The sequence below is a fragment of the Arvicanthis niloticus genome, chromosome 1 (assembly GCF_011762505.2).
Source record: "Arvicanthis niloticus isolate mArvNil1 chromosome 1, mArvNil1.pat.X, whole genome shotgun sequence".
In the NCBI taxonomy this organism is placed as follows: Eukaryota; Metazoa; Chordata; class Mammalia; order Rodentia; family Muridae; genus Arvicanthis; species Arvicanthis niloticus.
In genome coordinates, this window is record NC_047658.1 from 6,821,794 (window position 1) to 6,849,636 (window position 27,843).

The 27,843-nt window shown below is 48.9% G+C and overlaps 1 protein-coding gene across 2 annotated transcripts; it reads right to left on the bottom strand.

Moving 5' to 3' along the window:
* Positions 1–671: 671 nt before the first annotated feature.
* On the bottom strand, positions 672–27,805 carry Supt5h (SPT5 homolog, DSIF elongation factor subunit). Of its 2 annotated transcripts, XM_034493912.3 has the most exons (30): positions 27,646–27,805; positions 27,343–27,426; positions 19,313–19,475; positions 18,539–18,604; positions 17,987–17,998; positions 17,517–17,586; positions 17,338–17,406; positions 17,185–17,250; positions 16,978–17,008; positions 16,626–16,694; positions 14,221–14,472; positions 12,301–12,390; positions 12,132–12,202; positions 10,733–10,838; positions 10,492–10,585; positions 10,263–10,399; positions 7,496–7,651; positions 7,247–7,393; positions 6,242–6,388; positions 6,026–6,151; positions 5,008–5,092; positions 4,660–4,767; positions 4,479–4,581; positions 4,242–4,369; positions 4,040–4,145; positions 3,518–3,676; positions 3,244–3,412; positions 2,942–3,145; positions 1,132–1,227; positions 672–1,052 (listed from the first exon to the last, which is right to left on the bottom strand). In XM_034493912.3, exons 2-30 carry the CDS (start codon positions 27,415–27,417, stop codon positions 906–908), a joined length of 3,252 nt encoding a protein of 1,083 aa, XP_034349803.1. In that variant the 5' UTR covers positions 27,418–27,426; positions 27,646–27,805; the 3' UTR covers positions 672–905. The 2 variants fall into 2 exon arrangements, with proteins under 2 accessions (XP_034349803.1, XP_034349797.1); XM_034493906.2 differs by lacking the exon at positions 17,987–17,998 and having other exon boundaries at positions 27,646–27,786.
* Between the last annotated feature and the right edge of the window lie 38 nt (positions 27,806–27,843).

Here is a 27,843-nt window from a genome sequence, read left to right on the forward strand (position 1 = left end):
GATATCTGATATATGACCTCTGTGAAAGGATCATTTGACTCTCCCACCAAGAAGGTTTAATACTGTGATGGTCTGTATATCCTTGGCCCAGGGAGTAGCCCTATTAGGGGGTGTGGCCTAGTTGGAGTAGGCGTGTCACTGTGGCCATGGACTTAAAACCCTCAACCTAAGCAGCCTGCAAGTCAGTCTTCCACTAGCAGCCTTCAGATGAAGATATAGAACTCTATCTCAGCTCCTCCTGTACCATACCTGCCTGAATGCCATGTCCCCATCTTGGTAATACTGGACTGAACCTTTGAACCTGTAAGCCAGCCAATTAAATGTCTTTTATAAGACTTGCACTGGTCATGGTGTCTGTTCACAGCAGTAAAACCCTAAGACAACTAACCTCAGGTTAAAACCCACTGCAGTAAAGGGGCATGTTGTCCTTAATGAGACTGTTGCTCAGATAAGCCATGAACGTGTGATCTTCCTCCCCAAGTCAGCTAAGTAGCTTGGATGACAGGCCTGAATCACAAAGCCCAGCTCTTTACCCTGTATTCAGCATCCTCTGAAGAGCTCTCTGGAGTCCCAGAGGCATTATTTTTCTAGATGGGGAAACTTAGTTAAAATCTGGTTATTTGTCCCAACTTAATAACTATACTTAAGACTAAGAAAACTCTTCATACACACACTTTTCAACAGCTTCTCTTTATTGAAAGACCTGAACACAAAGGCAAGCTGGGACTGTAGAAAGAAGGCAGGATCACTCCTCAGACTCTGCTCTGACTCCTAGAGTATCAGGGAAGGAGGAAAAGGAAATCCAGAGTGATTGCCCTGGCTTGCTCCAGACGCAGGGTTCCATGCTAGGCCAAACAAGGCCAGAGTGGGCTGCTCGCTCAGTGTCTGCAGTGCACACTTGGGCTTCAGGCCTCCAGCAGCTTCCCTAGGAAGCGGAGGTTTAGGATCTTGATCTGCTGGTCTTCCAGGTCCATGCGGATGATGCCATCCTCACCATCAATACTCAGTAGGACCCCAGTCGCCTCTCTGTCCTCACCCAGAATCACTTTTACCTGGAGGCAACAGTCAGTGTCAGGCCCAGCAGCAGCCCTGACGGCCCTTCCTATATCCTCCCGTAGGCCCCATCTCTACCTTGTTGTTCTTGGTAGGGGTGATGGGCTCCAGATGTTCACTGGAGATGCTGACCACCTTCTCACTGTCTTTCAGGTACACGGAGCACATGCCTCCCTGCAGAAGGATGGAGAGCCTGCTCAGCCTGTCCTGTCCTGCCCTCAATGTAATTTAGAGCCCACCCTCCAGATGCCACAGGCTGGGTGGGGGCTGTGGTATGAGGATCAGGGTGAGCAGTTAAGGCGACTAAGGAAATCAGTGAAATGTAACTGCATCAGGTCAAGAGGATCTCTGTGGATTCCAGGCCAGTCTGCCTGGTCTATAGATTTTTTCTTTTCCTTTCTTTTTTTTTCTTTCTTTTTTTTTTTGCTTGCTTGCTTTTTTTGTTTTGTCTTCTGGGTTTTTTTGTTTGTTCACTTTCTGTGGGTTTTTTTTTTTTTTTTTTTTGAGACAAGGTTTCTCTGTGTAGTTAGGTGGGCCCTGAACTCAGGAGTTGCCTCCCAAGTGTTGAGATTAAAGGTGTGCACACCACACCTGGCTGGTCTATATTTCCATTTCCAAGCTAAGCAGGCCACATGGTTGGTGAGACTTTGTCTCAAAGAAACAATAACAAAGTTAGATCAAGAGAGATAATCCCAGCTAGCTTCCTGTCTCCACCTGTGGGTCCTCCAGAGCCCTTGTCTCACGTTAGCCTTGGCCAAGCTCACTGATCAGTCACCAGCCTCTGGCTGTGAACCCTGTCACAGTCACCTGCCCCTCCTCCCTTCCCACTGCCCTACTACAGAGCCGCTCCCCAGCCTCACTGCTCACCTTCCCTCCCCCTGGATAGTTTTCCCCAGAGACAGGGTTTCTCTGTGTAGCCCTGGCTGTCTTGGAACTCACTCTGTAGACCAGGCTGGCCTCGAACTCAAGAGATTCACCTGCCTCTTGCCTGCCTCCCAAGAGCTGGGATCAGAGGCGTGTGGCATCATCCTCCAGCTCTGGACTTACTCTTATTTCCCCTTCAGGTCTCAGCTTCAGTGTCTCCTCCAGAAATTCTTCCCTAATTCCCCAAAGTTGGGTATGGTGCCCACTCAGTTTACCCTATGCCCCAAGCCCTCTGGGCTTCTCATCCCAATTCTGCCTACTCTGGGCACATCTCTCTCCCATAATGCAAGGTAAGGTCTGGAAGGGCGGGGCCTAGAGCTGCACTTGTCCCTGGTGTTTGATCAATCCAATCAGTACATCTACAGAGGGTTAGCATGGTTCAAAGCCTTCATACAGAAAGTTGGCCTCCTAAGGAAAAAATACAGGTGCTTTCCCCCTCAAAGTTAAGCAAATGCACTGAGACTTTGTTACCTGAGCTAGGATTGACACTCAACTTTTAGGCAGCAGGCTGGAACAGCTCAGACCCCTAAGACACAAGCTGAGACAGCAGCTGAGACAAGATTGGGGTAGCATGTGCAAAGGCTAGGAACTCAGTGAGCCAGCAGACTACTGAATCTATCATCCCAAACTGTGACATAAAGTTCCCACACTCACAAGCCTGAGCTGTGAGGAGCACACAAGGCTCAACTCCCCACCCCCTGGCTCCCACATCTGTCCCTGCCTCCCACATCTGTCCCTGCCTCCCACATCTGTTTGTCCACCACAACTACCACACATTCGAGCTGTAAAGTCAAAACTAAAACTACACACAGTAAATTGAGGACACAGCCCAATGGAAGGCACTAGCCTAGCATGTATGAGGCCTAAGGTTCCACCCACAACAACACAGACAAAAGTAAGTAACTACAACGATGGGGGGGGGCGGGGCTGGGAGTGCATGTCCACCTCCTGGGACCACACTTACCGTGACACTCCGGATGACACCTGTCTGCCCCACTATTTGTGTGTCCAGATAGGTGTCTCGAACCTTCACCTGGATATCAGTGGTCACCCAGTCGCTGGAGTTCTGCTCAATGCCTGAGCCTGGTGTATGGGGATTATAGCCTCCAGGAGAAGGAGCTCCAGGGGTCATTGGACTGTAGCCAACAGGGCTGGGGCTGGGACTAGCCTGAAGGAAGACAGGAATGAGTGTCTGGAATAGTCACTGGGCCTGGCCAACCCAACCAGGGCCCACCTAAGTTCATAGCCTTCTATGACGCGGCACACCTGATAGGCCATGGGTGACGGTGTTGGGTGGTAGCTGGCTGGGGAATGGGTGTTCTGATAGCCTGCTGGACTTGGTGCCACTTGGTGGTAGCTCTGTGGGCTGGGACTGGGCTGGTAAGACCCCTGTGGAGAGGGGGCAGCGTAGGGGGAGAACTGGTCTGTGTTGTACCTGTAGACAGAAGAAAAGGATGTTAGTCTTGGCAGAAAGGGTCAGGAGGTGGGGCGATGGGTAGCTGCGTGCAGGGCTTTTCGGGCTCAGCCCTGATGGACTCACATGGCTGGCGTCCCTGGTGTCTGCGGGTTGTACTGTGGATTGACCTGGGGGGATGATGGGTCTGGGTAGCCGGGTGTTTGGGGATTCGGGGTTCCCCCATATGCTTGTGGGGATGGGGTGGGTTCGTCGTCAAAGGCATACTCGTATTCCTCCTCAGCCCTGGTGAGGACAGAAGTCTTTTGAGAATGATGGGTGGTAACAAGTCTGACGAAGCTTGTAGAACAGCACTACAAACTGGACCCGCAACTGAAGCAACTTCACTCTGACAGAAGTCCTAGCAAGGCTTTCCTGACACTAAAGCCATTCCAGTTGAGTCGACGGTGCAGAGGGACAAGGCTGCCTGCTCAAGATCACACACCGGCAATGTCTCCAAGCAGAGTAGCTGTATGTTGAGGCTGGTGATTCGGACAGGACTGCATTCCCAGCTATGTCGTGCAGGCCAGGGACCAGCCTGGAGCACAGTGCTCTAACATAACCACTCATGCCCTTGCCAACACAGCCCATCCTAGAAATGGCTCTCACCTGGAAGGCGTGTTTGGGTTGTTGGGGTCCCAGGCCCCACTCTGAGCAGGAGTACGGCTACCATCATGCAGGGGTGTCTGTGAGCCATAATGCGGAGTGCGGCTACCTGGATACAGGAAAGAAACATGACCTTCATTCTATCCTATCTGCTGAGCCCTCTGCTACCCGACTGTTCCATCCCTAGTATTCTGGACATACTTACCATCCTGCAAAGGTGTCTGGGAGCCATACATGGGTGTTCGGGAGCCAGAGCCATACATGGGTGTCTGAGAGCCATACATGGGAGTCCGTCCATAGGTGGATGTCATGCCACCTGGACGCTGGGAGTCACTGTGGACACGGAACAGGTGAGGTAGGTGAGATGCCTAGCACCTTCATGTTGGTCCTCTCTAGGCCCAACCATCAACCCTACACTGGTTTTCCCTAAGCCTAGACTTACACGGTGGTAAGCCGCTGGCGGTCCACAGAGATGGTCTGGCAGGTAGAGTGCAGTTCTACTCGGGCCGTGGACTCTGTGGCATCCTTCACCACACCAATGTAGCCTGTAAGGAATGGCAGTCAGAAGTACGGGACTTCCTCCAGCACAGCCCCTGCCGGCCTCTGCACACGACACGGCTCACCTTTGTAGGGTCCCTGGGAGATGCGCACAGTCTGCCCTATGAGCTCATTGTCTCTTCGCCCTCGACCCCTGCTCATGCCACCTGGGCTTCCGAAGCCACCATGCTGACCTGTAGGGTGGCAGGATGTTGTGGGAGCCCAGAAATCATGTTTGTCCCTCTTATGCTGTGCCCACAGCCAGGACATCCTCAAATCTCTACCAGCTTGAGCTATCCGAGCTGGGTTAGGAGCCTCCTCCACCTACTCCCTAAATCCCAGGCCTCTCCTGACTCCACTCTCGCCACAGACTCTCAGGTTGAACAGTTAAGGCTCCCCCCAACTCTAATCTCTGAACTCTGACCCCATCTCACCTTCAGCACTGGGGTGCATAGGGCTGCTGATCCGGGGGCTCATAGGAGTGAAGCCACCAACGGTTAAATTGGTCACATCCCGGGGCTGAGAGAGGGATAAGGAGTGAACAGCCAGGCAGGACATGAAGGAGAAAGGCCTCCAGCCCGCTCCCCACAGTGACAGAATGACAGGGCTAGGCTCTGTTTGCAGCTGCCCAGCAATCATCCCTCCTCCTTCTAGGGACAAAGCCTCTATCTCCTGGGAGAGGAAGTGCTACCCCTCTGCCTCTGTATGCCTGTCCAAAGGGCCTGGGTCTCCCCACACCAAGATATGCATCTTAACCACAATGAGTCAGAAATGTAAGTCCCCAAGTCACAGGTACAAGCCATCTCATCTGCAGGGCACTGGGGTCACCTACTGGCCCTGACTTCCTTTTTTTTTTTTATTTACTTTTATTTTTGAGACAAGGTCTTGAATAGCTCAGGCTGGCCTTACACTTGCTATGTGGCCAAGGATGGATGACCTTAAACTAAGCAGCCTCCTGTCTCACTTTCCAAGTGTTAGTCCTATAGTGTATGTCATTGCAGCTTGCTTCAGATTTCCTTTTAATATCTAGTTCTGCACAACTTTCCAGCCAGTCCTGTCAGGGCCTGGGCCACGGCAGTTCCTGAGTTACATGGTGGCTCTGAGTTACTCCTTCATTCCCATCTCTGCTGTGACACACATGCGCGTCCCTGTCCCTCTCTCTGTCTCAACCATGGGTATCCCTGTCCCTGTCTTTGCATTATACTATCACTTCCAGGAAGAGGGGCACTCAGGAAAAGAAGTTCTGAAGTGAAAACCTGCTGCTACCTCATACTTTCATACCCCTGTCTCAGCTCCAGGAGGGTAGAGACTTTCATCTCCTTTGAAGGTACCCCAGGGTGTCTAGTACCCACAAAAATGAGTGACAAATGACAGAAGGGTAGCTCAAAGTCCCAAAGAAATCTTTTACCTTTCCCGAGAACTTGGCAGAACTTGGAGCCCTGACATTCTCACCTTTGAGCCCCCAGCCAACACCAAGTGCCGTGCCTTACAGACAAACATGCCGCCATTCTCCACCAGCTTCTTGCAGTGCAGGAAGGCGAAGCTGCGGTACAGATGGCGGATCTCACCCTCTCGGCCCTGGGCAGGAGAGGAGGGTCATGCGATGGGCAGGGCAGCCCCCACCCCAACTCTTTTAGACTCAGCCAGAGAGCAGCAGCTGACACTTACTGAATGGGGGCCATCAATGACCTTGACAATGTCCTTCACATGAATGTTGTTCTGATCTGAATCCAGAGCAACAGCGAAGCGGTTGTCCTTCTTCTGTGTCACAGCCTGGTGTCTCACAGTCACCACCTTCCCATGCATGTTGAGAACCTTTGGAGAAGGATGCAGAGGATGAGAGGGGATGAGTGATGTGGAGTGAGCTGTTCCTTCCTTGTGGGAGACAACCCTAAGATCCGGAGCCCTACACAGCATCCTGACCATGAAGCAAAGTCATAGCACCATCCACCAGTTAGTAGGTCAGTCAAGGACATTCTAGATCATTCCAAAAGACCCTATGGGAGGTTGGGATGTTCAGAGAGTGCTGGCTTAGCATGAATGAAGCTGTGTTTGACTGCAGCACCATATCAACTGGCATATGCCTCTCATCCCAGCACTTAGGTGGAAGCAGGAGAATGCAGAGTTTGAGGTCGTCCACAGCCACATTTGGGAGGTGTGGGGGGAGGGCACTTTAGGAGGGGACTCTACCTCCCTTACTGAGATCAAGGTCATGAGAAGAGGAGCCTACTGATTACCCACCCCTCCTAAACTCTTCACACAATTCCTACTTTAACCGTGGCCCTGAGAGGGCAAGTCATGAGGCCAGGGTCACACAGTATAGAAGCAACAGAGCTGACAGATTCAGGGTCCTAGGTACTATGCTAATACACACATGGGGGTGGGAAGTGGGGGAGGACAAAACTGTGGCAACTGTAGCACCCCATCTTTACAGCAGCACCGGACACTGGCCCATACATTCAACTTCACAGCCAATGAGGTAGATCTTCACCTAACTAGTGTAGAAATTGAGGCAGACAAGAAAAATGACAGACCACTTGTCGACATTACAGACAGGTTCAGGGACCCTCACCAGGCCTGCAACTCAGCACAATTGTGGACTTGGCCACTACGCTGCTCTACTCCCTCCTGGGATATGGGGCTCTTGGGATAGGAGCGTAACATAAGACACACCTGGAAGGTTTCTCGCTCTAGCCGCACGATGACACCCACGGTACGGGGATCCAGCTGCACCAGCTCCCCCCACTCATGCTGGCCCCCAACATCCACGCCTGAGGCTGTCTCTGAGCAGAGCTGTAGGTCCCGGGGAAGCACTTTCAACTATGGAGAGACAGTGAAAGGGGTGAGGCAGCCCCAGTGAATTAGCTGCTGTAGTCTCCCCTTGGCGCCCCATGCCTCTTCCACGCCCCTCCAGGCACTTACCTCATGCATGGTGAGGTCTGAGAAAAGAATAACGAAGTTCTCTTCCACCCGCACAATGAGGCCTGTGTCACCCTCAAATCGGCCAGCAATCACTTTTACATGGTCCCCCATCTTGAAATACTTCCTAAGTTCCTGAGCTGGGAACTCAAGCATGTCCTGGGAGATTTGGTCATGAAAACAGTAAGTACTCAAGAAAAGCCATAATCACCTGGCCCACTTTGCATCACCTCAGTCACAGAAGAGACACTGGTAGACCAACTACAGCTTCCCTACCACCCACCACCCACCTGAGGCCACCCCAGACACTCCTCAGGCAGCTGCCCGAGGCAGGTAGACCTTTTACCCCAAAGATGGCCAACCCATACGCCATATAAGCATGCATGCCTGAACCCACAGACAGCTTGTCCTCAAATACATGGACCACTCTTGGAACAGTCTTTTGAAGTCATTCTCTAGCCCAAGACTGAATACTGACACTAACAACTATACATACATACATCCATACATCCATACCATACATACCATACATACATACCATACATACATACATACCATACATACATACCATACATACATACATACATACATATCATACATATATACCATACATATATACCATACATACATACCATACATACATACATACCATACATACATACATACCATACATACATACATACCATACATACATACATACCATACATACATACATACCATACATACATACATACCATACATATATACCATACATACATACATACCATACATACCATACATACATACAATACATACATACATACCATACATACATACATACCATACATACATACATACCATACATACATACATACATACCATACATACATACATACATACATACCATACATACATACCATACATACCATACATACATAAATACATACCATACATACATACCATACATACATACATACATACCATACATACATACATACCATACATACATACATACCATACATACCATACATACATACATACATACCATACATACATCCATACATACATACTCGCACATACAGCTCTGTGACTGAAGGCAGGCTCTGACCTCAGGTTACTCCATAGTAAACCCCTCAACCCAATGAGACCCAGACATGCTGCTCCTCAGAAACAACATAAAAGACAAACCATGTCATTTTCTCATGACAGAACACTCAACATATCAGGTGTGATGGTTTGTATATCTTGGCCTAGTGCATGGCACCACTAGGAGGTGTGGCCCTGTTGGAATAGGTGTGCCACTGTGGGCATGGGCTTTAAGACCCTTGTCTTAGGCTGCTTGGGAGCCAGTCTTCTCCTAGCAGCCTTCAGATGAAGATGTAGAACTCTCAGCTCCTCCTGCTCCATGCCTGCCTGGACGCTGCCATGCTCCCACTTTGATGATAATGGACTGAATCTCTGAACCTGTAAACCAGCCCCAATTAAATGTCCTTATAAGAGTTGCCTTGGTCATGGTGTCTGTTTATGGCAACAAAACTCTAAGACATCAGGAAACGGAGCAGAGATGCAGGAGAGGATGAAGAGCCACGCAGGTATGGAGAGCAGTCCAGGTAACAACTTATATTTAGGTTAGCTAATTGGGAAACACCTCTAATTGTATGGGCATATTGTTATTGAGCATTACCAAAAATATAAAGCCTTTGATCAATATTTTTTAAAAAAAGAAGACATCAGGAAACATCCCATAACAGGGACCTATTGGTCACAAGCCCCATTCCAGCTACTAGATAACACAGAAGGACTACAAATTCAAGGATAGCCTGAATAATTTAGCAAGTTCCTGACTCAAAAGTCAAAAGAACCAGTGAGATGCCTCAGCTTTTCACCAAAGCTGACAACCTGAGCTCCAATCCGGCCTTTCTTCCTCATATACATACATGGGAATTAAAAAAAAAAAAAAAAAAGTCTTTTGTAAGTAAAAGGAGGCTGGGCATAGTGCCAAATGCCTTTAATCATAGCACTTGAGAGGCAGAAGCAGGCAGATCTCTATGAATTTAAGAACAGCTTGATCTATATAGTGGGTTCCAGTTCAGCCAGTGCTACATAGAGAGATCCTGTTTCAAACAAAAGGGGAGGGAGGAGCAAAGGAGACCAGAAAAATGGTTGAGTGGTAAGTACCAAGTCTGTCAGCATGAACTCAATCCTGAGTAACCAATGGTGAAGGCAGACAGATGCTGACCTTCATGCGTGTGCCGTGGTGTGTGTACACGCAAATCAATGTAAAAACCAAAAGAGGACAAAGAATATGACTCAGTGGTAGAAGCCCCCAGTGAGGGACTGGGGCCTGGCTCAGTGGTGGAGCAGCTGCCTGGATGGTATGAGTGCTGGGGTGAGGCTAACAGGGAGGGCACTTATCTAGCACAAAGCCCTGGGTTCCATCCTGAGTACCACATATGCGAAGGGTGAGGGAGGTGTCCCTCGGAAGCATTCTTCCTCTCCTTTAAACACCCGCACGCACACAGGTGTGTCACTATCACACTGTCTTCTTCATACACAGGACAGAATGCAGGCCACAGCATGGACCCACAAAGTCCCCTACAGACAGGCAGAAGCAGGCCTGAGACTTCAACCAGACACCTGCTTCCCTAATTACAGTAAGTTGGCCTAAATACTCCCAACAGACTCATTAGCACAAGGAGTCAAAAAAGGTCCAAACATGTCCTCCTAAGGACAGAAAACAAATCTTACAACAACCTGCCATGACCAAACATGGCCAGTCCTGCAGCATCACCTTCAGGTCCTCATGCTTGGGCATAATGGTGATCTTGTTGCCGTCCACGCTGAGGACTTTGCCCTGCAGGTTGATGAGCTCACCCTCGCACACCTCCACATTGTCCCCAGGCTGGAAATTGTGCTCCCGCTCCTTCCCTGAGGGAACAGTGCAGGGTTGGCTGGGCATCTGCTTCCGGAGCCACACTCTTCCTCAGCCAGCTGTGAGGTCAGAGGTCAGGTCTAGATACCTGTGCTTTCAGTCACAACCTCCAGGTCGATGCCCTCAGGCTGATCTTCAAACTTTTCCAGCTCTGACAGAGTGGGCTTCACACCTTCTGTAATCTGAGATCCAGGGTGAGGGGAGGTGGACAGAGGTCAGTGTCACTATGCCAGGGTCAGAACCACTGCCCAGGACAAGCCACTAGAGACCAGGGCTCCAGGAGGAACAAAAGCTACACCACCCCATGAGCACTGCCCCCCAAGCCTTACCACAGCAGACATGGCAAAGCTCTTGAACAGGAAGCCCTTCCGGCTGTAGCGGTTCCCCTCAAAGATGAGGAAGTCACCATCAGAGGCAACATCACCCCCCAAGGACCTGGGATTCAGGGAGAGAACAGAAGATGGTAAGGATGTGTGTGAGCCTTTCCATCCTGGATGGGAAAGGGCTCAGGACCCTCAGCATACAACCTTGGTGGCTTGAATGACTTCTCACACCCCAAAGGCAAACTAAATGAAGGGACTCCCTGTCTTACTGGGTCACTGGACCTGGAATGTCAGCTCCATCAGTGCAGGCCTTCAGGACATCCTATTGGCCATTCAGCACATCCTATCCCTATTCTCAGTGGACAGCACTGGGCATACAGCAGCCTCTCAGAAACACAGATAAACAAACGTTATTCTTGGAGGGCAGGGGCAAGACTCCCTGCATGCGCACAGCTGTTCAGATGCCCCCAAGCTCTGTGACATCAGAAGAACTGAAAATGGCTCTGAGCAAAGCTGATGGTTATGGTCCAGGCAGGTAGGAGTCAATCCATGTCTTAACTGCAGCTCCGACCTGTCAGGGTCCCTCACCTTGAATATAGGGTGCAAGGACTTAGCTTAAGCCCCCAATATGGAAAGATGGTGGCTGCTATAAGGAAGTATTCGATGGCTGTTCCCTCAGCTATCTTTGCCATATGGTGAGTCTGGGCAGGTGAGCTCTACTGGGCACATTGATAGACCCCTCTGAGCATGGCCTAGTGGTAGAACATGTGGACAATGTGCCCAATGCCCTAAGTTCCAATCTAGCACCAAACCAAAACTCTGCCTGACTACCTCATATAGCAGGGTCCAGAACAGGACTAGAGAAAACCATGTCTCTTCTCTCTTTTGCTTGTCACCAGTAACCTCAGCCATTCCTAGACGTTCTCACCAGAGGCTGTTCTAAGTCATCAACCTGGAAGATATCCATCCAGACTCACAAGGAGACGAGAAGAAACTGTAAAGCTGGGACTTCTACTCTAACCAGACTTAGACACAAAACCAGGCAGGCAGGCAGGCAGGCAGGCACACACACGCGCGCACACACACACACACAGAGTAAATCACTATAACCCCAGAAAACTGGGGTGGTTCATCATTAATAGCAACATGCAACAGACTAGGATGTGGCTCAGCGGTAGAGTGCTTACTTAGCATGAATGAGACCCTGCATTCAATCAATACTAAAAAATAAAGTAAAATCTTCACCAGAGGAAACTGAAGACCCAAGACAGAACGTGCCTGCCTGAGGCTAGACTGCCCAGCTAAGTGTTCACACAATGCACCTAAGGGAAGTGTCTAAAGAGACCACCAAAAGCACACCGTACCATACAGCCAAGAGCCAAGCCTGGTCCCCGGGTGTGCTCACCTGATCTTCTCAGCATCAAAGAGCCTCTGTGGAGGCCGCTTGAACTTCTTCCTTTTGGCAAACCAGTCTTTCTGTGGAAGACAACGGACACGTGGCAGAGGTGAGGGAGGAGAAATGGCCACCAGCAAGGATACAGCGTTCCACCAGCAGATACCACAGCTCAAAGTACCAAGCTCATGCGGGCTTTGATGCGGTCATAGTCAATGCGTGGGATCATCTTCAGGGAAATGGTGTTCTGACTGGGCTCCACGTAGTCCACCTGGAGGAAAGCAGCAGGTCAGCAGGGCCCAGCCGGACTGCACTGACCTTAGCAACATGAAGGGAAGTACTAGAGGGGCCAGAAAAGAACAGAAGAAATATGCTTGCTCACAACTCCCAGAAGCCTCTCTGCCCTACCCAACATTTCTTTGCACTGGAAATGAGCAGATACTGCTCACCTGCCTTCCCCACTTGGATATCTGAAAGTTCCCACAGACGCTGGACCACAGCTTAATGACTGCTTTCTCCACACTGCTCCCATTCCCATACCCACCCACTCCTCCTCATAACTCTGCACTCTATTCTGCTCAGGCCACAGCCTAGAGTAATTTTCTTTCTTCTTTTTTTTTTTTTTGTGTTTGTTTGTTTGGTTGGTTGGTTGGTTTTGAGGCAGATTTCTCTGAATAGCCCTGACTGTCCTGGAATTCTCTGCAGACCAGACAGAGAGAATTTCGAACTCAGAAATTCACACACCTTTGTATCTTGAGTGCTGGGATTAAAAGTGTACACCACCAAATGCCTGGCAATTTTCTTATTTTTTAAAGACAGGATCTCACGTAGCCTAGGTTGGCTTCAAACTTGCTGAATAGCTGAGGATGATGTTTAACTCTGACTCTACCTCCTGAACCCTGGGATTATAGGCATGAACCATCACACCTGGTTTTATGCAGGGCTGCAGATTTAACCCAGGGCCTCCTACACGCCAGGCAAGCACTCTACCGACTGGGCTACATCCTAGCCCCTTTCTTTCTCATCTGCTCCCCAGTGAGGAGGTTAAACAACAATCTCGTGTACTCACATCAGGCAACTATTATCAGTTTAGAGGCCCTGGCAAGCCATCCTCAATTCCTTCATTTTTACATACCCATAAATCCCCTCAGCTGTAAATTTTTAAGATTTCAACCTTTCCTGCTGGGAGTGGGAGGGGTTCCACAGTAGAGCATCTGCCTAGAATCTACCAGTGACCAACCTGGGGTGTGGCTCAGTGGAAGAGCATCTGTCAAGAATGCTTAAGGCCCTAGGTTCACTAGCCATTGCATAAGAAAATTTAAAAATTGGATTGTGTTCCATAGAACCTTACCCATTTCCATTCACTAAAGCCAAAGGTTTACAAGCCTTTAACCCCAGCACTCCAGAGGCAGAGGCAGAGGCAGAGGCAGGTGAATCTCTATGAATGTGGGGCCAGCATACTCTTATATAGTAAGTTCCAGTCCAGCCGGAGCTGCACAGTAAGACCCTGTCTCAACAAAACAAACAAACAAAAAAGGACCTACAATGAACCATGAGGCCAATTACCTCAAAGCTAAGTTCTACTTCCCTCACTTCCTGCTTTAGCCATCTTGATTTTTTTTTTTTTTTTTTAAATCTGATGTGTGTGTTTGTGGGGGTGGTCTGTGTGTCTGTCAGTATCTTGTTGTACTTGGTTCCTTCAGAGGAACAGAGAAAACATTAGATCCCTGGGGACTGGAGTTTCAGAAGGTTGTGAGCCACCATGTGATTCTGGGACTCAAACCCAGACCCTCTAGAAGCATAACCAATGCTCTTCCGCACTGCGCCATCTCTCCAGCCTGGCTCCAGGGACCTTCCCTCCCGCACACTCCATGTGCCTCATCATCAGTCCCTTCCTCCGCCTTTACTCAACCTGCCTTTGAGGTCCTAGGAACATCCATCCACCTACTATGTGCTCAGAGCTACACCCTCACCTGCATCTAAGCTCACCTGCACCCCTGCCCTGAGGGAGGCTCTGCTCTTGGCTCTTGGAAAGGAAGTGGGAAGGAAGAAGTGCCGTGTATATGAACACCACCCACTCAGCTGCTCCATCTCCTCCCACCTGAGCAATGTCATCTTTGTAGATGCCTCGTTTGAGGCGGACCCAGGACTTCGGTTTCAGGTTGGCCACCTCCTTCACCACCTTGAGTACATCGGTCATCTCTTTAATAGGCACCATCTGCTGGTTCCAGTAGCCAAGCCGCAGGTTGCCCACACCCTCAATGGCCTGCTTCACATGGGTCTGTTTGTAGGCCTCTACGTAGATGTAGCCCTTCACGTGCTCCGGGGCAACAACTGACTTAATCTGCAGGGGCTGGAGACAAAGGTGGAGAGGGACAATGAGGAAATACAGTTTATAAAGTCAGGATGCTACTACTCTTGGCTGTCCCCCAGGAGGTGAGTACACAGAAGTAGACTGTCAAAGTGGCACACACACTGGAATGGTCACATAGTGGAAGCTTCCGAATGACTCAAGTTTTGTTCTAAGCTGGCCTTGAATTCTTGTTCCTCCTGTCTCCACCTCCTTAATGCGTAGGTCCACTGCGTAGACCAGGCAGGCTGGCCTCAAACTCACAGATCCAGCTGCCTGACTCCCAAGTGCTGAGACTAAAGGTGAGAGGCACTACAACTGGCTTAGTGATATTAGTTTTCATAAGTGTTCTGGAATTACAGCACACTGATGACAGACATAAACCTGAATACTAAAACATGAAGAGAGAATTTCACATACTTACAACCCTAGTAGACTGAGGCAAGAGGATTCAGAGCCAGCCTGAACTAAAAAGGGAGTCCTTGCCTTTTAGTTTGGCACTTCTGTTAGCCTGTGTATATGTGTGTGTTCATAAACATATGTGTAATCACTGGAATCAAAGGTCAACCTCATGTGTGCAGCCTCTCTTCTTTGTTATGGAGGGTCTCTCAATTGGCCTGCAGCTCACTGGCGTGGCTAGACTGGCCGGAGAGCCCAGGGACTGGCTATCTAGCACTGGACCTTGAGCACACACTGCCATCCCCAGCTTTTGTTCATGGATACTAAAGGTTAACTCAGGTCTTAACTCTTTTTTTTTTTTTTTTTTTTTTTTGAGTTTTTTTGAGACAGGGTTTCTCTGTGTAGCCCTGGCTGTCCTGGAACTCACTCTGTAGACCAGGCTGGCCTCGAACTCAGAAATCCGCCTGCCTCTGCCTCCCAAGTGCTGAGATTTAAGGCATGCGCCACCACCGCCTGGCGGGTCTTAACTCTTACACAGCAAGCATTTTATCAACTGAGTTATCTCCCTAAACCCGGACTGTGTTTTAAGAGAGGGTTTCATAGACCAGGCTGGCCTGGAAATCTTGAATTCCTGTTCCTCCTGCCTCTACCTCCCAAATGCTGAGATTACAGATGTGCATCACTGTATCTGGTCTTATGCAGTGCTGAAGACCAAGTCCAGGACCTCACGCTCAGCAAGGACACTACTTACGGAGTCACATCTGCAATCCTTTTGTTTTTTGAGACAGTTTCTCCTGTAGCCCAAGCTGGCTTTGAACTCTTGATCCTCCTGCTGTCATTTCCCAAGTGCTAACATGTTGGGTATGGGCTACGTATCTGGCTACAAGACTTTTTGTGTGTTTTTAACAATATACTTTATGATTATTCATGTGTACATATGTATCTGAGATCAGAGGGCTCAGATCTCAAGGCGCTGTAGTTACAGGGCGTTGTGTAAATGTGAGCTGCCTGATGTAGGGGCTGGGAATCAAACTCCAGGCATCTAAGAACATGCATCCCTAACAACGAATCTCTCTACCCCAGTTTTTAATTTATGCACATCCCTAGGGACATGGTTCACTCAGTAAGAACATTTGCTTAGCAAGCATGAGGACCTGTATTTGAAACCTTAGCATACATGCAAAAAGCCAGTGGCTACGGAGATATGGAATGAGACAGGAAGATCTCTGGGGTTTGCCAGCCAGCCTAGCCAAAAGAAAAAAAAAAAAAAAGAAAAAGAAAAGAAAACGGAAAAAAAAGAACTCCAGGTTCAGTGAGACCCATCTTAAAGAGAGTAAGGCAGTAACCCAATAGGAAGATACATGATATTCTAGCTTTTTCTTCATGAATGTGTGCACAGACGTGTGCACCCATACAACAAGTGCATATATCACACAACAATATTTCTATATACTGCATATGTACATACATACACTCCAAAATAAGAACTGGAAAGACGGCTCAGCCATTAAAGGCTGGCACTCACAACCAAAAGGGCAAGAGCTCAGTTCCCATCACCAGTCAGCTGTTTCTCCAGCGGAAAACAAACACCACCAACAAAACCAAGTCCCATGGAGGCAGAGCCCCTGAGTCAGGCAGTGGTCCTCCCTTTTATTCTACTTCATCTGCTTGCTGGCCCAAGGGTACCTAGTGCCTGTAACATCCTTCCACCCAGGCTTAGCCTGTTCCTCACCACAACAGCCCACTACTCAACTTACTGTGTCTGTGAACTGGTAAGCGATGAACTTTCGCATCAAGGAAATTGCTGTGGCTCGTTCCTCCCCAATCTAGAAAGAGACATGGGTTTTGGAGAGCTGACAGGGAGAGAGCAGGACACAGGAAAAGCAAGGGAAGGTGAACAGAGGAAGGTGAAGTAGGAGATAGATGGAAGGGGATGGATTCCAAGAAAAAGGCACTAAGGGACAGAGAAAAGGGGATAAAGGGGCAAAAAGTGGGTAAGAGAAGGAGAGAGAGAGGCAGCTACACAAAGACCAAGAGACTAGCTGTCAAAGAAGACCCAGAGAGACATACGGTCCCTCCTGACACACAGCCTAAGATCAGAACACGCACCTTACACTTGACAGTCCACAGGTTGGGGTCCCTATGTAGCACAGGATAAGAAAGACAAGGAGGCTGGTTACCACTGTCTCCTCAGTAAGCCATCATCTACACCACCATCTCTTCCCTCTGGCCCAGGAACACACAGCTCATCAACTTCTATGTGTCTCCACCACGTATGGGATTCCCACCCTGATTTCTATCTGCCCACTCTCTTACTTGACTCCTGGGAGCAGCTGCTGCTGGGTGATGTCATCTGAGAGCTCATCAGACCCTCCATACACCCTAGAGAAAGAAGAGCATTGAAGGGGATGTCCCAGCAGACTCCATCTGCTCTCCACATAGGGACCACCTGCACCCACCGGCACTTACGTCTCTCCCACAGATGACTTGGCATATTTCTTCATGTAATACTCGCCCAGTTCTTCTTCTCTCTGGTCCCTAGGGTATGAGGGGGAAGTAGACATGAAGGAAAGTGAAGGAGGGCAGGTGACCTGCCCCACATCTGTCCAAGGAAGCGAGGTCCCACCCAGGTCTCCTCACTTGCTCACCTCCAGAGATTCTGCAGACGGCGAGCCCCAGAGCGGTCTTCATCCAGCACGACGTTATCAATATTGGAGGCTGTAAATAGAGGCACAGGGGAGTCAGACTGGGAATGGGCTTGGGAGTTCAGGGGCCACACCTGGCCCCAGGGCAGGAAGACACTTGGCTGAGGATAGCCCATCCTTCCCCCAGCCTCTGTCCTACTCAGCCTCTTGCTTCTCGTCACGTGCTCAGGGATGGGCCTGGCTGCTGGGGGACATCCAGCAGTCCCATCTCATAGCTGCCAACTAAGCATACCCTGAGTTCCTTACCCCACACTGCTATCTACACTATATCCAGACCTATGGACACAGAAGTGTAGACCTTTCCTAGGTCAGCAACCCAAAACTGCCTAACCCTGCACCCCATGTGAGTCACAGCCCCAGGGCCACACAGGATATGGGAGGAGAGCCACAGACCACACTTTCCCAGTTCTTACCTTCAATCTCTTCTACTCGGAGGAAGAGGAGAAGGTGGTGGTGGTGGTGGTGGTGGTGGTGGTGGTGGTGGTGGTGTGCAGGGTAGACAAAGTATGAGCCAAATTATAGCAGCGAAATCAACCAATGGGGTGGGGCAGAGGGAGGGACACAGGAAGGTCGAAACCAAAAGTAAAGGCCAGGCATCAGGTGGGTGGGGAGAAGCCGAAATGTATGAGGCGCACAGAACGGAAAATAACAGGGGAGGGGGCACTGGCCCAGCAAGTGGGGGGGATTGGGGTCAGAGCCCACCCACCCTACACCCCACAACAGGGATACCCAGAATCCTTTACCCACAATACCACCCACCCGACAGTCCCCGGCCCCCACTCATGGGCCTAAAAGGAAAAGGGTTGGGAGAAGCTGTCTCTCTGGCAAGGACAGAAAGAAGCAAGGTGAAGGAAGTGAGGGTTGGGGTTACAGGGCATGGGGTAGGAAGAAGGACTTAAAAGAAAGACACCCTCCCAGGCATGGTTCACCCCCAAAGTGGTCTTGCAGGCAGGTCCCACACGCACCTTTCTCCAGGATATCTTCAGCTCCATCTTCCCACTGGTCTTCATCTTCATATTCATCATCGACATCTGAATGGGAAAGCCAATGTGATCAGCAGGGAAGACCGGTGACCTCAGAACCACAGCTCCAGAGGATAGAGGGAGAGACCAGACCCAGAAAGCCATAGACCTGGACACAGACTCTGAGAGGCACGCTGCTCTTTACCCAAGGTCATACCACACATGGTACAGTGGGGCAAGGGTATCTAATGTGGCCATCTCCCACAACCCACCACATATACCCCTTCTAAAACATTAAGACCCGAGCTGGCACGGAAGCCATCACCTGTGTCCCTAGCATTCTGCATCAGGCCCCATGAAATAGGCTAACTATCCCAACTACTTGAGAGGCTAGCAAGAAAACTTCAAGTTCAAGGCCAGCCTAAGCAACTTAACAAGAACTTATCTCAGCATAAAAAGTAAAAAAGAGGGCTGGGGGAATGGCTCAATGGTCTGACATTTGCCTAGAATCCACCAGTCAGGAGTCAGGATGTGGCTCCAGAGTCATTATCTGACACAGTCAAGCCCCACACTTCCTTTCTTTTTTGTCGACATGCCTCCAGCTCCTGAGTGCAAAGATTAAAGGTATGATGCTGCCAGGTCAATCCCCACACTTTCATGTGCATGTACACACGCACACGCACACGCACACACACACACACACACACACAACTAGAAGCACAGATTGTCTCATGCACTCTTTAAGCTTGCTCAATGCTTCCTGGCCCTGTGACATACCAGCCTCATCTAAAATGAAGCCCCCATGGCGTGGCTTCTTGGGGGGCCGGTCATCATCTTCCTCCTCTTCCTCCTCATCGTATTCTTCTTCTTCCTCCTCCTCCTCTTCCTCAGGCTCCTCCTCCTTCTCACTACCGGCGGCACTTCGTCGGTCTTCCTCTACCTATAGGGATCAAACAGAACTGAGGCACCAGGATTTTACTATCCCCAAATTTAGAAAACCTGATCTCTCTCCTCTCTCTGTCTCACACACATATCCACAATGTCCTCAAAGTGCCAACCTGACCAGGCCTCTGATTACTGTCCTACCTCAAGTGACAGTATAGCCAAGATCCAGCCACCCAACCAACCTCCTGGAAGCCAATCCTATCACTGGATCCCTTGCCCTGAGAGCCATTACATGCCAGGATTTTGTGGCTTGTTCCTCATCTCCGTGCTTCCTGAAAAGTCCAGCTCCTAACTCTAGGATCTGTCTCAGGTGCCTGATACTCACCAATGGATGTCCCTAGTGCTAACCCCTTGCACTTTCTAACACTAATAGTCAACAGTCAACATAGCTGCTACTTCCTCTGAGCTCCAATTAGTCCACTCGTGTGCACGTATGAGAGAGAAAGAGAGAGAGAGAGAGAGAGAGAGAGAGAGAGAGAGAGAGAGAGACTGACTCAGTAGCCTAGGCAGTAGCCTAGGCTGACTGTGAACGTGTGGCAGTCCTCCTGTCTGTGCCCCGAGTACTGGAGTACAGGTGTAAAGCATCACTCACAGCTTCTACTCAGCCCTTAAAAGCAGCTCTGGACGGACCTTCCATGAACCTAGGCTCTGTCTAGGGCCATGTCTCTTCCTCCCATGCCTCTCTCACTGGGCCATTTGCCATCCAAGACCTCAACTCCTGCCTCTGCTGCTGATGTTTCTGTTCCTCGCAGTCTTCCAGGAACAAGAGTCTCCCCCACATGCAGCAGCCGCTGGGTTGCCTCTCTAAATATCCTTTGGGTGGGCCAGGCCAATATTTGCCTGGATTCTAATCCCTGTTCCTTACCAGTTACAAACAGATCTACAAATTCTGCTGCCCAAACATCAACCTTTAACTCACCACCTCAAGGCTCCCACCATCTCCGCACTCCTATAACCTACTTACTCAGTATTTCTGTACGCTTTTATTTTGCTTATTATATTTTTTGTACATGTACATGCACCCAGTCTATGTAAGTACATGCCAGATATGTGCAGGTGCCCTCAGAAGGTATAAGGTCCATCGAAGCCAGAATTACAGATAGCTGTAAGCCACATGACCTGGACACTGAGTACCAAACCCAGGTCCTCTGGATAAGCAGGTGCTGGTAACTGTAAAGAAAGTTTGGTTTCTTTAAAAATCCAGTTATACCCAGGGCGGTAGTGGCGCACACCTTTAATCCCAGCACTCGGGAGGCAGAGGCAGGCGGATTTCTGAGTTCGAGGCCAGCCTGGTCTACAGAGTGAGTTCCAGGACAGCCAAGGCTATACAGAGAAACCCTGTCTCAAAAAACCCAAAAAGAACCAACAAAATAGAACTTCAAACTGTTCTTTACCTTGTCAAGGAAGTTCCTCTTGTTTATTAGATTTACTTTATGTATATGATTGCTTTAGGTACACATCAGCTGTGCAGCCCATGCATACCTGGTCACCAGAGAAAGCCACTGGATAAATCCCCAGGAGTTAGAGCTAAGGATAGTTTTGAACTGGTGGGGGAACTGAACCCAGGCCCTCACTCAAAGAGCACCAAATGTTCTTAACCACTGAGCTATCTCTCTAGTCCAAGGAAGGAGATGTTTTGTTTTGTCTTGCAGTGGATAGTGCTTAATGCAAACTCATAACTGGTCTAAGTGACAAGAATAGGTGACTGCTGAGCATTCAGTTATAAATGCTCAGAACCCCCAACAAGGCTCAGGGACACTAGAAAGAATGTAAGAGCCAGTGGAAGGGAGTGTTGGAATGACAGTTTTGTGCATTGTGTAGATTACCCTGGCATTATTCAAATGCTGATTTCTGTGCTGGCAGAGATCTGGTTATAGGCTGGACTTCCATACTGTCATTACAGCAAAGCTTATCCTGCCTTGGTATTTTATAAATACTGTTCTCCATTACCTTCTGGTTGGTCAAATAAAGAGCTGAATGGTCAATAGCTGGGCTGGAAAGAGGGTCTCAGGTGGGAATCTGAGGCCAGAGCACCAGCCAGACAAGGATAAAAAAGCAGGTGCCAGGACCAGACTAAGATGCACTACGTGGTGGGATATAGGCCAGGCCGGTTCTGTCAGGTTAAAATAACGCAGAATCTGCCCAGCTATAGTGCCCAAATAAGCTTCCACGTCTTTACTCAGAGCAAGAGCAGGCATAAATAGTTAAGGCCACAACGGAGTGCTGTGAAACAGTGCCTTCTAGATATGATACAGCCACTGAACTCATGGACTCATAGCAGCTGTGAATACCTTCCTGCACAAGATCAAGCCAGTCAATGATTTCAGCATACATGGAAAAGGGGCTCATGACACTAGCTGAGGAGCTACTAGCAATTAACGGTGGCTAGGAGAGTAGGGATAATTTTTCTTCAGTGGTAAGGCCGCTAGAAGGTTGTCTGCTCGTGAGGGCAGCACTAATTGGATTTAGTAGATTTAAAAGAACACGAAATGGCTGGAGGTAAGATGCCCTAGGCTAAGAGCAGGTTAAGAGCACTAGCTTCGCTTCCAGAAGTCCCAAGTTCAATTCCTAGCAACCACATGGTGGCTGAAATGGGATCTGATGCCCTCTTCTAGTGTCTGAAGAGAGCAATGGTGTACTCATATACATAAAATAAATAAATAAATAAATCTCTAAGAAACAAACACACACACAGTTGGGAGGCTCACTGTACGGGGCAGGGGAGGAGTAAGAGGGTGTTGAGAGAGCATATAATCAAGATCCCTGATTATGACCAGATGTGGCAGAGCGTGCCTTAAATCCCAACACTGGGGATCAGCCAGGGATACAAAATGAAACACTGTCTCAAAAAATGGATTTAAAAAGATATAATGTATATATGTGTGAAACTGTCAAAGAATAAAGAAATATTTTTAAAAGAAAAGTAATAAATATATATCACATTTGTATCAACATGTACATTTTTAAAAAGGTTTTATTAGAACTACACAGAGAAACCCTGCCTGGAAAAACAAAATAAAAAGATTAATTTCTTTTATATATGAGTGCTCTTTTGGATACATGCCTGCTTGCCAGAAGAGGGCATCAGATCCCATTGCAGATGGTTGTGAGCCACCATGTGGCTGCTGGGAGTCAATCTCAGGACCTCTGGAACAGCAGACAATGTTCTCTCTCGCTCTCGCTCTCTCTCGCGCTCTCTCTCTCTCTCTCTCTCTCTCTCTCTGTGGTTTTTTGAGACAGGGTTTCTCTGTTAGCCCTGGCTGTCCTGGAACTCACTCTGTAGACCAGGCTGGCCTCGAACTCAGAAATCCGCCTGCCTCTGCCTCCCAAGTGCTGGGATTAAAGGCATGCGCCACCAATGCCCGGCCAGACAGTTCTCTTAACCCTGCGTCATCTCTCCAGCCCCTCAATATGTACATATAACATTGCTCTGGGCTAAAGCCATAGCTCAGCAGTTAAGGGCATGTGCTGCTCTTCTGAGTTGCAGGGTTCAATTCCCAGCACTCACACTGCTGGTGTCACAACTGCCTATAATTCTAATGCTGAAGGATCAGAGCCCTCTTTTGTTCTTGAGGGCACCTCGAAACAACTCATAGCAGTCATAGCAGCTTACAATCATACAGACAAACACACTAAAAAACCAAAAACAACAATAACAACAACAACAACCAAACACTTTAAGCTGGTCGTACTGGTGCATAATTTTTCCTCCTCCTTTTTTGAGACAGGGTTTTTCTGTGTAGCCTTGGCTGTCCTGAAACTCTCTCTGTAGACCAGACTGGCTCCGAACTCATGAAGATCTAAGTGCTGAGATTAAAGTTACGCACAATCAGCACTTAGGAGGTGGAGGCAAGCATGGTATACATAAAACCACTATTTATTTATTCTATGCCAGGCCTGGGGTACACTCCCCAACACTGCAAGAAAAAAAAGGTCATTCCTGAGTTGAGTCTGTAGCTCAGCATTAGAGCCCTTGCTTAGGATGCACAAGGCCTGGATTAGGTTACTAGGGTCAAAGAAGAAAAACAACACCACCTTCCTGTTGCAGACAACCTGCTCCTTTCTACCCTAGGTAAAGCCAGGCTCTTCCCACCCCCATCTCTGAACACTGATCTGCCAAAGGCTCGGGCAGCAGTGGGTACCCTGCATACAGAGTAGGCGTATGTGACTGACACTATGGAGGTGGAAGCAAAGGATCAGGAGGTGAAGGATTCTCTCTTGGCTGAATAGCAAACTCAAGTCAGCCTGGACTACATGAGACACTGCTTCAAAAACTAAGAGAGGTGATGGCTCCGAGTCATAGAGAACTTGCTCTTCCAGAGGATCTGGGTGGGTTCAGCTCCCAGCATTCCCCACGGTGGTTTACAGCTATCCCTAGCCCCAGTTCTCGGAGGTCTAATGACTTCTGAGCTCTGCAGGCACACATGTGGTACATATACATACAGGCAAGCAAAACACTCATACACATAAAATAAAGATAAATTTAAAACAAAAAACAATCACTGACCCAGGTTGGTGTTGTCCACCTTTATTCCCAGCATTCCCAGGAGGCAGATGGATCTCTGTGAATTTCAGAGCACCCTGTCTACATAGCCAGTTCTAGGCCTGCCAGAGATACTGTCTCAAAAATAAAAACACTGAGAAGAAAAAAAAATGATTTCCCTTAATATTAATACTGACTAGGCCACAGTATCTCACATTGCAATTCCTTACACATATATTTTATGTGAGGCAGCCTTCAGGAGCCCGTTCTCTTTCACCACGTGGATCCTAAAACTCCATCACAGGCTGCTAGACCTGAGTGAGCCACGGCACCAGTCCAATGCCTCACATTTAAAGGCCAACCCTCAGAGGCCCATTCCAAGCACATTTGTCTGTCCTCGGCTGGGCCCCAGAGAACCCTTCTTTCCTCTCCTGGAGCCTTCTTCTCTGAGGTAAGGGCTCCTGCACACTTTTGTGTTCCCTGGAGTCTTCGGTTTGCATTCTATTTTGGTTTCGGGAGCAATCTGGAATTTAAGCATAACCTAGAATGGCCAGTTCTTAGTAGGTCTCATGAACGAGGACCACAGTGAAAGCCTGAGAGACAACCTAAGAACTGAAGAGCCACAGGTCTCGCTTCACCACACTAGGACACTGTCCTCAACACCCCTGTAGCCTCTGCCTGAGGACTCAGCTCCAGAAGGGAGGCTATGGGCCACCACACCACACCTGAGCCTTTGCTGAATGAAGGGGATAAGAATGGGAAACGAGCTGACTCCTTCAACAGCAAGCATGCTATTTGCCTGACAGCCAACCTAGTTACAAAACACAGGACATCTGGCCCAGTCTACAGAAGCTGGGGGCAGGCCTCACACTGCCTTCTGTTCTGTGTCAACAGCCTGCCAGCAGGTGACTCATGAGTCTGAAATGCCCAGTGGGAAACCTCTGCAAGGAAGGAACCAGGGACCCTGGTCTCATGACCACCAGACTACAAGTACCAGCAGTGACCTGAAGCCATGAGTCACTGCCAAGGGCCCAATGCTAAACTTGGAGCAAAGGCTGGTCCTGTCATCTTCCCACCTTTCCTTTATCACCATGGTACCATGATACCTGCCTGGGAGCACAGGACCACCCCCAAAGGCACACAGACTGGCAACTAAATGCCTACAGAAGACAAGCAGACCATGTAAGAGGGTATCAATGAAATCCCATAGCCCTAATCCTGATACCCTCCAGGACACGGGTCCATGACTCCTCCCTTTTCTTTTTTTTTTTTTTTTTTTTTTTTTTGTTTGTTTGTTTTTGTTTTTGGAGACAGGGTTTCTCTGTGTAGCCCTGGCTGTCCTGGAACTCACTCTGTAGACCAGGCTGGCCTCGAACTCAGAAATCTGCCTGCCTCCCAAGCACTGTGATTAAGGGCGTGCGCCGCCGCCACCACCACCCAGCTCCTTCCCTTTTCTGAACCCTGCTGTGAGGTAAGCAGATGATAAATGGCCCCTGATGTACTGCTTAGCAGTAGCTCACTTGCCTAGTACACCTGAGGCCAGGGTCAACCCCCAGTCCTGTAACAAAAGAAGGAGGGAGCCACTTCTGAGCAGAGATACTGTTACTTCCTTCTGTTTCCCACTAAAGAGAGGGACAGTGACTTAGAGCTTCAGGTTACTGTCTGGTGGCTGAAGCCTGATAATGGTAATGACACCAGGGTCCCCAGTTCCTTCCTCACAGGTTTTCTATTGTTCACAGTGAAATCTTGGAAAGCACTGACAGATGGTAGCTCACAACCATCCTTAAATCCAATTCCAGGGGAATCCAACATATTCTGACACCCAGCACACCGAATGCATGTGGTGCACAGCCACACATGCACACAGAATCCCACACACAAAATAATAACATTAAAAAAAAAGTTAATTTAGGGCTTAATGACATAGCTTGGTGACAAGAGTACCTGCCTAGCATTTGTGAGGCTCTAGCCCAAGAACTCCCTACACACACACACACATACACACACACACACAGGCAGAGAGAGAGAGAGAGAGACCCTCTAAATGCTAAATTTAACAGTGTAGCTCAGTGGCAGAGCTCGTAATTAACATGTACATCATACTTAATTTGTACAAAGTCCTGAGTTCTACCCCCATTATTAAAAGAAGGTCAGGCATGGTGTGGTACATCTTTAATCCCAGCATTAGGAAGACGAAGGCAAGTAGATCTCTATGAGTCTGCCAGCCTGGTCTATAAAGCTAGTTTTAGGCCAACTAAAGTTACACATTGTAAAATCCTATCTCAAAAAAAAAAAAAAAAAAAAAAAAAAAAAGAAAAAAAAAGAAAAAAATAAATAAATAAAAACCAGAAACCCACAAAATACTCCTTCACTTCCAAAACAGTCCCCATTTAAATGTCACTCTGACTCATTCTGACCAACTGCTTCATAGTGCAGCTAGGACCCTCTACTCCCTTTTTGTGCTTGGATTTTTCACCAGAGTACTAGAGAGGGTTTTCTCAGGCCTCGTATCCTTAATTCACAGCTTGAGACAAGACATGATTAGATTTCAAATTTCAGGCTAGAAACTCTGTCTCAAAAAAAGCAAATGAACAAATGAAAAATCCAAAATATACATATTTCAGATCTTGGAGGATTTTTGGATTATTTGCACATATACAATAAGGTACTTTGTTATGGGACGATACATGAAATTCAAACATGTTTCATATATACTGTGCACAGTAATTTAATACAGTAAGTATTTTTAGTGCACTAGTGTCTTGACTTTGACCTGTCACATGTGGAATTTTCTGTTCATGGCATCAATACAAGGCTCAAAAAGTTACAAAGTAATCTGGCTTTTCAAATTAGGATGCTGAAATTATTGGCTATATTTATTCGCATTAGCAAATTCATGTTCACCTATCAGTTGTCGATTTATATTTTAAAATCTGTTAACAGGAGCCCAAGGACAAAGAATTGTGGCTGGCACACAGTAGGCAATACATGTACACTTCTGGAACAACTGGGCATACCTAAAAACACAAACAGGAAAAAAATACTAAGAGCTGAGGCTGTAACTCGTCGACAGAGTGTCCACCTAGCATGGCCCTGAACTCAATCCTAGCATCTCAAGTAATAAAAGTAAACAAAAAGAAACACATCAGATACATGACAAAAACGCCAACGACGTCTCGACACATCCCCGAATACAGTGTATCTGGTGCACCCCACCTTCCGGATCCTGTCCCTCCGCTCCACCTTGACTGGCACACACGTCCATGTCTCCCGACAATCTGGAACCCCCAGCCGTTCCGAGTCCCCGGCTCCCACAGGGCCCTGTCTGCCTTGCCCGTCCCCAGGCGCAACGTCTCCCCTAAGAAACCCAGGCACTGACCTCGGCCTCCTCCGCCTCGCTGCTGCGCTCGCTGTCCTCCTCCTCCGAGAAGTTGCTGTCCTCGCTGTCCGACATCTTCCGCAACTGCAGAGGAAAACCGCGGCCTCAGCGCATCGCAGGACCCGGAGCGCCACCCCGAGCCTCAGTTTCCCCGGCAAGTTCCAGTGGGGAAGAAAATCCCCAGGCGCACTTCCGGCAGCCTGGTTCAGGCAATCGCGAGCCCGAGGTCTTCGGCCTATGCCGGCTAGCACGTCCCGCTCTGGCCCCGCCAGCCCCTCGGCCTACCGCCGCAAACCCGCTTACCGACCACTGTCCACCTGAAGCTTCCGCGCCAGCTGCGCGGCACACAACGCCTAGCTGGCCTGAGCGCTCTCTCGCGAGAACTGCCGCGTTAGCCTCGCCTAACGCGAGGCTTTCGGGGCCTGCCCCGAGGGCGGCATCCTGGAGCCGCCATCTCGGAAGTGGCTAGAGTAGCTTAAGCGGCCTGTAGAGCCACCATCT

Excerpts from the sequence above, each read along its gene's own strand:
- Supt5h (XM_034493912.3), bottom strand. The coding sequence starts at position 27,417 with ATGTCGGACAGCGAGGACAGCAACTTCTCGGAGGAGGAGGACAGCGAG. Across the intron at positions 7,652-10,262 it reads CCAAGCATGAGGACCTGAAG|GACATGCTTGAGTTCCCAGC; the intron begins GTGATGCTGCAG and ends CAAATCTCCCAG. Across the intron at positions 7,394-7,495 it reads CAGACCTCACCATGCATGAG|TTGAAAGTGCTTCCCCGGGA; the intron begins GTAAGTGCCTGG and ends GTCTCTCCATAG.